Genomic DNA, 13,783 nt, shown 5'->3' on the forward strand with positions numbered 1-13,783 from the left:
ATCTATCTATCTATCTATCTATCTATCTATCTATCTATCTATCTATCTATCTATCTATCTATCTATCTATCTATCTATCGTGACCAGTATGGAGCATTGCAGAATGCCAAACCCCAAACACAACTTCAACTACACAAGTCCTGGGTTCAAACAAGTCATTTATTGTGTACAAATACCTTTCACAGACTTCTTCAAATGGTTACATAAGCACACTTATCTCTGTCTGTCTGTTCTCTTCATCCTCCTCCACCCCACTCTTACTCAGCTGAAGTGAGGATCAAGACTTCCTTTATATTGGACCCTGGTTGTACTTCCAGTGCCACCACATTGCATCCAGGAAGCACTTTCGGGTCAGGCAGAACTTTTCTAACAGGTGGACACCTTTGCCTCACAGCTCCCTCGGGTGGCTCCCACGAGACGCAGCATGGTGTCCAATTCCCATGAGGTCCTCTCAGAGTGTATGTGGGAGACCCTCTTGAGAGCTGCTGCTACCTCTCAGACTCAGGGAGTACATGGCTCCAGGTCTCCTTTCACCCTTACATTATATAGGCTTCCTGGCTTGGTAAAGAACCATCCATCTTGGTCACACCAAACCCATGTCTTCTAGGACATTATCTATCTATTATATAGTGCTTTTCATTTGTATCTATCTATCTATGGAAAAAGTTTTCACATTCTGAAAGTATCGTTATCCAGTGTAAGATTGCTAGGGGTCGCTGTTGTCCCCGCTGTTCATGTTCATATTTTTTGATAAATTCTACTTCAGTTGCTGCTCAGATGTCATGCACTCCTAATTAATGTCACTTTGTGCTCCACAGGTCATTCCCAATGGAGAAGCCAGGATCTCCCTGACATACAAGTACATGATCCACGAGGACACCATGACCACGGCTGACAATAACAACGTTGTGCAGGACAACGCCGAGTTTTCTTACGAGTGGGCCTTGATGAAGTGGTCTCACTGCTCCAAGCCGTGTGGCGGAGGTAAACAGAATATCCCTACAAAATGCCGCCAGAGCGCTGACACTGCCATTGTATAAATTTTCTTCAGGTGACATTTCTTCATCGATGCTTACAGTTGTTAACCTACAAAATGCAAGGGAAGCTTCCAAGTTTGTTTGCGTAGCAGCAATTATCGCAGCATGTTACTGACAGTTTTATGATTTTTACAAGATGCATGGCATCTGCTTGTCTTTTCCCAGCCAAATCTAATAAGCCCTGGAGTGAAATTCATTTTCTTTAAATAAAAAGCCCTCAGAACTATGCAATATGCGATTAGCTCACATTTATAAAAGAGCGAAAGAGCCTTTAATGACATTTATACGTGAAAAGAGAGACATTTCTGTTTGAGCCCGTTGAGGTCCTGCATGTCTCCTGACTTCTATAATCATTAACAGTGAGAATCCTGACAGCTTCTCGGCATATGCAGTCTGACTGTGGCTCGGCTCGGCTCGGCGGGCTCTCATTAGCAGCCCCCGTGTAGCATCTGAATGGCTTTATTAGCCGCTCGCTCGTAATCTGAAAAGACGGTTGTGGCCGTTGTGTGAAAATCTGTCAGTAGCGAGTGAACACGAGAGCCAAAGGGCGACGAACCTGACACTGATTGGAGCAGCAGCTTACTGTGAACCCTCTGCGCTAACCTGACCTTTTCTTTTCATTTTCATAGGTTTTCATTTTTCAAAGTATGGATGCCGTCGAAAATCAGACCTCAAAATGGTTCACCGCAGATACTGTGAAACAATTGAAAAGCCAAAGGCGATACGCACAAAATGCAACCTGCAGGAATGTTCCCAGCCAATGTAAGACATCGCTGTTTTTGAATATCATAAGAATAGACAAAGACGAGAATCAATCTGTCAAACCCGATTAAAGTCTGATCTTCTTCTTCTTTTGGTTTGCTCCTGTTAGTGGTCTCCACAACGGACCATGTTTTTCCATCTCTTCCTGTCTTCGTCCTCTTGTTCTGTCACACCCATCACCTGCATGTCCTCTCTCACCACACCCATAAACCTCTAAGGCCTTCCTCTGTTCCTCTTACCTAGCCGCTCTATCCTTAGCACCCTTCTCTCATTTTACCCCTCATTTCTCCTCTGCACATCTCGCCTCTCTGACTTTGTCTCTCAATCATCCAACTTGAGCTGACCCTCTAATGTCCTCATTTCTAATCCTGTTCATCCTCGTCACACACAGTGCAAATCTTAGCATCTTTAACTCTGCCACCTCCAGCTCTGTCTCCTGTGCCACCGTCTCCAGCCCATATAACATAGCTGGTCTCACTAGACCTGTAGACCTTCTCTTTCACTCTTGCTGATATCCGTCTGTCACAAATCACTCCTGATACTCTTCTCCACCCATTTCCACCCTGCCTGCACTCTCTTCTTCACTTCTCTTCCACAATTCCTGTTACTCCGTACTGTTGATCCCAAGTATTTAAACTCATCCACCTTCGCCAACTCTACTCCCTCATCCTCACCATTCCACTGACCTTCCTCTCATTCACACACATGTATTTTGTTGTGGTGAAAAAGGAGCTGAGCTGTAAGACAAAGCTCTCAATTTACCACTCAATCTACAGTACAGTACGTTCCTACCCTCACCTATGGTCATGAGCTATGGGTAGTGACCGAAAGAACGAGATCGCGAATACAATCGGCTGAAATAAGTTTCCTCCGCAGGGTGTCTGGGCTTTCCCTTAAAGATCGGGTGAGAAGCTCAGTCATCCGGGAGGAGCTCAGAGTAGAGCCGCTGATCCTCCGCATCAAGAGGAGTCAGATGAGGTGGCTCGGGCATCTGATCAGGATGCCTCCTGGATGCCTCCCTAGTGAGGTTTTCCGGGCACGTCTAGTGGGGAGGACCCAAGACACACTGGAGGGACTATGTCTCTCAGCTGGCCTAAGAACACCTCGGGATTCCCCCGGAGGAGCTAGAAGAAGTGGCCGGGGAGAGGGAAGTCTGGGCATCTCTGCTCAAGCTGCTGCCACCGCGCCCCAATCTCGGATAAGCGGAAGAAGATGGATGGATGGATTCTGTCTTGGTGGTCCTACTGACCTTCATGCCTCTCCTCTCCTCTCATATCTCCACCTATCCAGGGTCTCCTGAACTTGCTCCCTACACTCGCTACAGATCACAATAGCATCAGCAAACATCCACGGGGACTCCTGTCTAATCTCGTCTGTCCGCCTGTCCATCACCATTGCAAATAAGAAGGGGCTCAGAGCCGATCTCTGATGTAATCCCACCTCCATCACTCCTACCGCAGACCTCACCACTGTCACACTCCCTGCATACATATCATGTACAACTCCTATGTACTTCTCTGCCTCTTCTGACCAACTTCCTCATACAATACCACAGCTCATATTCTTTCTCCAGGTCCACAAAGATGTAACTCCTTCTGGCCTTCTCTCTACTTTTCCATCAACACCCTCAGAGCAAACATCTCATCTGTGGTGCTGTTTCCTGGTATGAAACCACACTGCTGCTCACTAATCATCACCTCCCTACTTCCACTACTCTTTCCCATGACTTCATGCTGTGGCTCATCAGTTTTATCCCCCTGTAGTTACTACAGTCCTGCACATCCCCCTTATTCTTAAAAAGTCTGATCTCATTTTACAAAAAGGTGAATGGACAGATCCAATAACCTCGAGGCCAGTTAGCTTAACATGTCTCCCAGGTAAAGTAATGGAGGAAATTATTAAGGAAAAGATCATGCAGCACATGGAAGGAACAGGTATATTAGTGAGGCATTAGCTTGAGCTCAGACGCAGAAGGCCGTGTTTCACCAACATACTGAAATTATAAGAGGGAGCAACAACGGGCATCCATAAGAGGGGTGAAATAGGACATGATTTATCTTGATTTTCTTGTTTTTAACGATTCCACATGAAAGATTAGTGATTAGGCTACAAGAAGTGGGAATTCAAGGCACGGTGGCCATAAAACTGGCTCAGCTGCAGGAAGCAAAGGATAATGATGAGGGGAACCTTTTCAGAATTTGGCGATGTTCAACGTGGTGTCCAGCAGGGGTCAGCCAGACGTGTAATGTGTGCGCAGTACGCCTGGACACAGCCATGAGTCAGTCATGCTTAAAACTGGGTGGGAACAATTAGATGGCTGGACCAATCCAGTGCCTCATGAAGGCAGGGCTTGAAGTAGGGTGGGGCGGGGATTTTGAACTGCAAAGATCAGCGGTGCTCTCATGAACTCGGTGCGACAGACAGCAAGTGTCTGTTCACGATGGCAAGTCTACAGCCGAAAAGTCTCCTTATAGAAATATAAATGTGTGTCACATGTGCAGAGAGCACGTAAAGTAAAAATAACCTGAAGCAAGGGAACAAATCTTTTTGTAGCATTCGATTGGCATTCAACAGCCCCAGCTGACAAATGGTAAACGTGACTTACATGATAACAGAGTAACTCTATTTAAGCAAATCTCCACGCCTGACACTTTTGTTGTCTTTTCAGATGGGTCAGCGGTGAGTGGTCTACATGCACCGAGACATGTGGAAAAACTGGGCAGCAAACCCGTAAGGTGCAATGCATCCAGCCCCTTCACGACGGGACCAACCGCACCATCCACAGCAAATACTGCAATGACGATAGGCCAGAGTCCAAGAGACCCTGCAACCGAGAGCTGTGCCCTGCAGAGTGGAGAGTCGGCTCATGGTCACAGGTGAGGGGTCAGATTAGAGGGCCCACCCAAAACTGCCTTTTCCTGAACATCTTTCATTTTGTCAGATACAGAAAATAATGGGCATGGAAAAAAGCTTAAGGCCACAAATAGTGCATTGTCAATGGCCACTGAGCAGCCCTTCACCCTGTTAGGAAGTGAGCAGGTGGTCAGGACGGCGGCGGTAAATCTTCATAGAAATTGTGAGTTAATGAACAGAGCAGTGGTTAAGAAATGGTTCAAATATACACTTAAAATATACGCACACATATATTAAAATTTACACTCTAGTGTGCTGTAGCAGAAGTTCTTAACTTTATTTAAAGTCTATCAACGCATATAAATATTGTGTCTTTAATGGAGGGAGACATCAGTTAGCACTGCTCCCTCGTGGATCTTAGTTTTGAATCCTGTGTGTGGCTGCTGTCAGTGTGCAGTGGCTTATTCTCTCTGTGTCTGCCTGGATTTGTCCCCATGTGAAATGGCCGGACCTCCCGCATTAGTCGGGTCATCTCCAGGGTCAGTCAGCCTGACGTCAGCTCTTACCTTAAAGAGACTTTACACTGACTGCCATGGCATTGCAATGCTGAACAATCGATATGCAGGTTTAGATTTGCAAAGCATGCCAGGTTTAGTACTTTATTATAATTCTATCAAAGAATGAAAGCACTTTACACTAAATTTAATGAACGATCTGGTTGACATGTCTGCCTTTGTGGTGCATAGATAAGAGAGACAGGTGTGAAAGGTGCTATATCATAGATAGATAGATAGATAAGGCACTATATGATAGATAGATAGATAGATAGATAGATAGATAGATAGATAGATAGATAGATAGATAGATAGATAGATAGATAGATAGATTTGAAAGGCATTATATAATAGTGTGACAGATGGATGATAGATAGGATAGATGCTTGGATAGATAAGGCACTATATGACCCTTCACCACATCTAGATAGGGGACAAGGGATGGGAAGCCCAGTATCTCCAAGTGGATGCTACCAGGGGATGGAAGCATCCAAGTGGATGCTAGATGGCAGCAGCAGTGCCTCGGACTCTCCCAGGGCTTCATGGGGGTTGGAGTTCTGTGCAGCTCTGTGGGGTTCCGCAGGTTGCCGCCAGGGGGTGCCGCAACAGGAGCGGTTGCCCCTTTTGGGCACTGGTTTCACCTGACCCAGAAGTGCAGCCGGATGACAGTAAACAACCACTTGGAGTACTTCCGAGTACACAATAAAAGGGAGCCAGCGACCACCACTCAGCGGCCAGAGTCAGGAGGAGGAGGATGAAGCTTGCTGAGGAGGAGTGGTGGTGGAAGAGACAGTGATTGTGTGTTTATTTGTGCTTGGGACTGTGTTGTGGCTGGATGGATTACGAGGAAGACATGCCCTCCAGCTAAAGAAAAATAAAAGATTGTTTGTTTTACTCGTGCCTCCTGTGTCCAATCTGTGTCGGGTCGGGCGCAATATAGCAATAGATAGATAGATAGATGAAAGGCACTATATAATAGATAGATAGATAGATAGAAAGGCACTATATAATATATAGATTGATAGATCGATAGATAGATGAAAGGCACTATATAATAGATAGATAGATAGATAGATAGATAGATAGATAGATAGATATAGATAGATAGAAAGGCACTATATAATAGATAGATTTATAGATCGATAGATAGATGAAAGGCACTATATAATAGATAGATAGATAGATAGATAGATAGATAGATAGATAGATAGATAGATAGATAGATAGATAGATAGATAGATAGATAGATATGAAAGGCACTATATAATAGATAGATAGACAGGCAGATAGAGCCATCTCTGAGTCTCTGCTTTTTATGTTCGCGTTGCAGACAGATGTTCGTATTGTCTGACCTGACACTCTGCGCTCTTCTTATTCAAGTCGCCCCTTTAGTTCGTTTGTCTTACCAAGCCCATTATGTGAATTCACCGATTTCTTGTTGTGTTTTGTTTTTTCTCTTCTCTCCTTCCCTCTTAGTGCTCGGTCAGCTGTGGCAATGGCACCCAGGAGAGGCAGGTCTTGTGTCGTACAAAGAGCAACACCATCGGCAACTGTACTGAAGCCAAACCTGGGATTGTCAGGTTCTGCACTCTACCTCCTTGTCCGAGTATGTTTTTACTTTTCTCACCTGGCATTCTGCCGTCAGCTCATGGTGCTTTTGAAAAGGGCAGCCATGTTTTTTTGTTTTTGTTTATGAATGTCTTCTTTTAAAATGCATTATTTCAAGTGCTCCCTGTTCATGTTTATGCACTCAGGTTTTTAATCACTTGCTGGTGTTTTCCTAAAACACGAGGGTCTGTTTGGCATGAACATGAACCGATTCTAACCAAGTAATTAAAAGCCACGTCATAAATGATTGAGTATATTTCATATAAAAAAATCAAAGAAATTGTTCACGGAAACCAGAGGAGAAGGCTGAACAATTCTTTATTTGCACACAGATACGCACAAATGTCTCTTTCCACGGAGTGAGCAATCATTAACACAATTCATTCCCTTTTCTTCATTTCTATTACCATAAGCTTATCTAATACATCACATCATCTGACTCTTAATATGCAGAATTGTGTCATCTTAACCAATCAACTACAGCCACCAGTAATTTGTATACGTGTCGATTCTTCCCTTATTCTAAACTTTGCTTTGTTCTTAGGGGTGTCCTTCGGGTTTTCCCATTGATCTTATCGCCGCTTCATGTTGGGATGTTATGGCTTTCCCAGTAGTTTCTCCTTGCTTTCTAAAGGGGTGTTCATTGCTCATTTATTTCATTTTAACCTTAATAATTATGTCAATGGCTCCTCTAAGATGAGGCCAAAGCCTCCCGTACTCGAGCTTAAACCGCGTTTAGTAAACCTTTTAGTCAGCTTCAGTTCTCTTTTTCTTATATTTTAATAGTTCATTGTCACAACATCATTTAAGTATATACTTAAATTCGTTTTCGTTTTAAACGTTCTCTGCCCACATTGGTTGTTTCTGGTCGCATTCTAAAAGTCCACTCCACCCTGAAACGCCAATTACACATAAACTGAGCACACGCAGCTCGTCAGTCAAGAGCACGGTTTGGTTTAAGGGGCAAAATCGAAGCAAACTGATACTAAGTGGACTTCTTTGTGAGGATGGACGATGAAGTGCAGCTGCTGTTAAAGGTAACCAACCGGCACCAGGTGGGTAAGACCTTGGATCTTACAGACCTGGGGGGTCCTGTTGCAGCGTTCTAGTCATGTGTTTCAGGGTGCAGTACCCATTGACTAATGTAGAGGAGTTTGGAAAGGACCACCGACAGAGTGAATTACAAACCTGAAGGAAATGCTTCATCACGTGCTGACATTTTCAAAATACGAAAGCTGACGTTTTCAAAATGACACACTTTGGAGGGCACGATGAAAAGTGTTTGGTGGTTAAAAACACTAATTCAGTTTGGATGGATTGCCTAAACATGATAAAAAAGGGGCATCTTCAAACATATCTGTGTCAGTGCACTCGAAACAAGCCCAGTTCCTCATTCTCCTTTGACTTCAATGCATTTCACAGAATCTGGCGAAGTTACTGAGCATTCCCACGATTTTGCCAAATTTGGGACATCAGGACTAGTATATAACATCGGCAGAGTTTAGCAAATTTACCAAACATTTGGACGATTTTACTGAATTTGTAGCAAAGGTGAACTCCACAGTGTCTGCTCCTCACTACTGATACACAGACTTTGGCGAAGCTGCGATTTTCACGATTTCTCCAAAATCACAGTAAAGTGAACTCCACAGTGTCTGCTCCTCACTATTGACAAAATAATCACTGACAGAGTTTGGCAAAGTTACTTAATATTTTCACGGTTGCGTCAGCTCATTGCAAAAAAAAAACACTGTGTTTACTCATCACTCCTTATCCATAACATTAACAAACATTGGCGAAGTTAACAAACATTTCCTCAATTTCGCCAAACTCAAAGCAAACCGCACTCCATTGTGTTTGCTCATCACTACTGATAACATAACAGTGACAGAGCTTAGCAAATTTATCGAACATTTTCATGATTTTGCTGAATTTAAACTCCACAGTGTCTGCTCATCACTTTTGGTACACAGAGTTTCACTGAGTTACTGTACATTTTCCAAGATTTCTACAAACTCCTAATAAAGCGCACTCACTCTACTGTGTTTGCTCATCACTTCTGATCCGTAACATTGACAGACTTCGGTGAAGTTATCGAACATTTGTACAATTTCATCGAACTCACAGCCAAGCAAACTCCACTGTGTTTACTCATCACTCCTTATCCATAACATTAACAGACATTGGCGAAGGTAACTAATATTTCCTCAATTTCGCCGAACTCAAAGCAAACCACACCCAATTGTGTTTGCTCATCACTACTGATAACATAACAGTGACAGAGCTTAGCAAATTTACCGAACATTTCCACGATTTCGCTGAATTTGTGGCAAAGTGAACTGCACAGTGTCTGCTCATCCCTATTGGTACACAGACTTTGGCGATGTTAACGAACATTTCCACATTTTCGCCAAACTCAAAGCAAACCGCACTCCATTGTGTTTGCTCATCACTACTGATAACATAACACTGACAGAGCTTAGCAAATTTACCGAACATTTCCACGATTTCACTGAATAGGAACTCCATAGCGTCTGCTCATCACTTTTGGTACACAGAGTTTCGCTGAGTTACTGAACATTTTCAAGATTTCTACAAGCTCCTAATAAAGCGCACTCGCTCTACTGTGTTTGCTCATCACTTCTGATCCATAACATTGACAGAGTTTGGCAAAGTTGCTAAATATTTTCACAATTTCATCAAACTCACGGCCAAGCAAACTCCACTGTATTTGCTCATCACTCCTTATCCATAACATTAACAGACATTGGCGAAGATAACAAATATTTCCTCAATTTCGCCGAACTCAAAGCAAACCACACCCAATTGTGTTTGCTCATCACTACTGATAACATAACAGTGACAGAACTTAGCAAATTTACCGAACATTTCCACGATTTCGCTAAATTTGTGGCAAAGTGAACTGCACAGTGTCTGCTCATCCCTATTGGTACACAGACTTTGGCGATGTTAACGAACATTTCCACATTTTCGCCAAACTCAAAGCAAACCGCACTCCATTGTGTTTGCTCATCACTACTAAAAACATAACACTGACAGAGCTTAGCAAATTTACCGAACATTTCCACGATTTCGCTGAATAGGAACTCCATAGCGTCTGCTCATCACTTTTGGTACACAGAGTTTCGCTGAGTTACTGTACATTTTCACATTTCTACAAGCTCCTAATAAAGCGCACTTCGGTGAAATTACTGAATATTTTCACAATTTCATTGAACTCACAGCAAAGCAAACTTCACTGTGTTTGCTCATAACACCGACAGAGGTTCTCATTTGTAAATTGTAAGATTAAGTGTGTCACTGAAAGATCTAATTTGGAGCGTAACACTTCAATAGTAAATGTCGTGATACCCAAACAACACCATAGGCTGAATGCTGAATAGATTTAAGGTGGCTAAACTATGTGACATGTCCTCCATTGGTCCCATATCTGTAATAAACGATGAAGCACTGGATGGCTGCTAAACCGATGGGGCTCAGTGTCGACTGGAGCACGCCATCCTTTTTCTGAACCCCTCTCCGAGTTCACATTTTTTACATTTTTTTGTCTTTCCTTTGTTTCTAGAAAACGCTTCTGACCAAAGCAAGAAAGGAAACTTCCTGATCCAGTGGATTTCTCGACAAAACTCGGACTTCCCAATCCAGAAGATTTCTTCAAGTAAACGTCCACTTTATAACTCTGACCTTGGCCTTAAGTGCATGCCGTTTCTGACATGGACTTTATCTTTCTCTCTGTCCTTTTCGCTACGAAGCAAGTTTGCCTGATGGGGCTACGGCACTAGGCGTTTGATTGCTTTTTTTCTCCCACTGGGCGATGGTGCCTACGCTCTCTCTCTCCTGTGTGTCCGGAGCTTTGCTCTAGCACTGGCCAATTAGAGGGCTAAAGAGTTTCAATTGGCTGTTTCAAGTAGGAGCTCCGCAGAGCTGCAGGTATCTGATTGGGTGCTGTCTTCAGCCTGCCTGTTGCTTGGTTACCTTGGAAACAAGCTGTTAACTGGTTGATCTTCATCAGTGTCAGAAGCCACTGGGGTAACTTTATTGTGAATGTGATCACATCACAATAATGACATTGTCCAAGTGCTCATGTAATAATTTTAATAACAAAAAAGGAAGATGAAAGAAGCGAGGTAACTAACCTGTGCAAGACTAATTGCTCAAGCAGGGTAGTTTGCGGTCTGGTGGTCTGCTGGCTCATTTCATTTCATTTCCACTCTTACTTGACTGTTATTGCTAACATTCATTAATGCAGCTTATTTGTGCTTGCAAACTTTATACAATAAGCTGTGGCTAATCTGCATAACCTTTTGTTAGGAAAAAAAAAAAGAAAAAACTTTAAATAATTGTTGTAAGCTGTCTGACGGCATTTGTGGCAGTGCCAGGGTAATGTTGTTTATACCTTTTTCGATTGACTGGTTTATCGATTTCCGTTTGGAGGACCCTTTCTGGGGGGGTCACATGCATGTGTCGTGTTGTGTGTAGACGTGCGTGTTTGTGTGTGGGTGTGCGTGTGTGTGTGTGTATCTATACGTGTGTGTACATATTGGCAAAGCATACTGGTCAGAAAATGATCTTAAAATACAATACCTCATACAACACCGTGTTAAAGGAAATCAGTGAATAGAAACAAAAAAAAAAAAGTGTCATATTTTGCGTATTTTCAACTGTAAAAAAATAAAATACACGTCAGACAAAATGCCTTATGCAAGATTGAATGTAACGGCATTTCGTATCAAAAGTGGACAAAACAAAATGCGCTTGATTGCCTCGATTTCAGTATTTAAAAAAAAGAAAACTCCGAGAGCTGCTGCTGCTGCTGTTGTTGTTGTTGTTGTTGCTGCTGACGGTCGGACGGACGGACAGACAGACGGGGATGATTGACCCCCCCCCCACTGCGCTGCCGTTTTACAGGGTTAACGAACAGAAACCAGAAAAATCACCTTTAAGCACTTCAAATATGTCATTATAATGTGATCACATCGTTGTACTGTGATTATGTTACAAGGTATCTAATGGAAAATAATCTTAAGGACGGCTTGCACTGATACAGTATACTGTAAATATCATTGGTGTTGACTGTATTAACAATGTTTATGACTGTTATATCTTTACATTTTGAACAAGAAAAAAGTTTTTTTCCTTGTTTGAAGGCACTGAATTACATCCTGCTAGTGGCTACTGTGAAGGTACAATAAGGATAATCTGGGCAACGTGCACTAAATGTATATGCACTTTGTTTTTTCAGGGATAATTTATTAATGTTTTTGTATATATTTAATAAGACACATAACGTGCCATTTCTGTTTTTACATCCCCGATTTCTATTGAGTTCCCGACTTATTTAACTGTTTCAGACCAATGAAGTGTTTTACCAAAGTGACTGTGAACCTGTAACTTTAGATACGGTATATTTCTTACAAATTCAACTGGAAAGCGTGCATCTTCTCATTGTTTAGGTTTTTGTCATGAGCAACTGCAAATAAAAGAAAAAAAAAAGTGAAAAAATATGAAAGAAAAATGAGTTGTAGAAATAAAATGAAAACTAAAAAAAAAAAAAAATTGAACATTGACAGCTCTCTGTTATTGTTAAAAGCAAGTATGTCATGTCGTGTCATTTACTAACCCGCTTAATCCAGAGGGCGCGGGTGGAGTGTTGGAGCCTGTCCTGGCTGGCACTGGGCACAAGGGCCCACCATTATATTATATAAATTATATGGGATTAGGTTATCCACCAGAATACACCATCACTGCACCATTATAATCCACTCAAAACTAGTTTAGCTCCTCCTTCTCCAGTGACTTTAACATATTTTGCTGAGTTTGGCAAGGTTAACAAATATTTCCACGATTTCGCCGAACTCCGCATCGTTTGCTCATCACTACTGATGCATTATATTGACAGAGTTTAACAAAGTTAACGAACATTTGCACGATTTCACCAAAGCCCATAGTGTTTGCTCATCACTACTAATTTATAACATTGACAAAATTTGACAAAGTTAGACATTTCCCCGATTTCGCTGAACTCACACCAAAGTGGACTCCCTAGTTTTTCCACATCACTACTGATATACTGTATAACATTGACAGAGTTTGATGAATTTACTGAGTATTTCCACAATTTCGCCGAACTCCGAATTGTTTGCTCATTACTACTGATATATAACTTTGACAAAATATCACAAAGATAACAAACATTTCCACAATTTTACCAATATCCACAGTGTTTGCTTATTACTACTGATGCATAATATTGACAGAGTTCGACAAAGTTTGCAAACATTTGCACGATTTTGCCGAACTCCACGTTGTTTGTTCATCACTTCTGATATATAACTTTGACAAAATATCACAAAAATAACAAACATTTCCACAATTTTACTGACGTCCACAATGTTTGCTCATCACTACTAATTTATAACATTGAAAAAATTTGACAAAGTTAGACATTTCCACGATTTCGCTGAACTCACACCAAAGTGGACCCCCTAGTTTTTCCACATCACTACTTATATACTGTATAACATTGACAGAGTTTGATGAATTTATTGAGTATTTCCACGATTTCGCCAAACTCCACAGTGTTTGTTCATCACTACTGATATATAACTTTGACAAAATATGACGAAGATAACAAACATTTTCACAATCTTACCGAAGTCCACAGTGTTTGCTCATCATTACTGATGCATAATATTGACAGCATTCAACAAAGTTAACAAACATTTGCACGATTTTGATGAATTCACAGTAAAGTGTATTCCATAGTGTTACTCATCACTACTGATTCACAACTTTGACAAAATTTAATGAAGATTACAAACATTGCCACAATTTCGCCAAACTGTGCATTGTTTGCTCATTACTACTGATACATAATATTGACAGAATTTGACAAAGTTAACGAACATTTCCATGATTTCACCAAAGTCCATAGTGTTTGCTCATCAC

The 13,783-nt window shown here is 41.9% G+C and overlaps 1 protein-coding gene across 1 annotated transcript in view; it reads left to right on the forward strand.

Annotated features, from left to right (window-relative positions):
* Positions 1 to 13,783, forward strand: part of LOC120542905 (A disintegrin and metalloproteinase with thrombospondin motifs 2-like) — a 544,393-nt gene that overhangs the window by 515,272 nt on the left and 15,338 nt on the right. Inside the window, exons 17-21 of the mRNA XM_039775628.1 lie at positions 819 to 984; positions 1,667 to 1,799; positions 4,468 to 4,675; positions 6,683 to 6,812; positions 10,401 to 10,493. Of these exons, the coding sequence (XP_039631562.1) occupies positions 819 to 984; positions 1,667 to 1,799; positions 4,468 to 4,675; positions 6,683 to 6,812; positions 10,401 to 10,493 (730 nt within the window). The remainder of the gene's footprint in view (positions 1 to 818; positions 985 to 1,666; positions 1,800 to 4,467; positions 4,676 to 6,682; positions 6,813 to 10,400; positions 10,494 to 13,783) is intronic.

Source organism: Polypterus senegalus, chromosome 13, assembly GCF_016835505.1.
Source record: "Polypterus senegalus isolate Bchr_013 chromosome 13, ASM1683550v1, whole genome shotgun sequence".
Lineage (NCBI taxonomy): Eukaryota > Metazoa > Chordata > Cladistia > Polypteriformes > Polypteridae > Polypterus > Polypterus senegalus.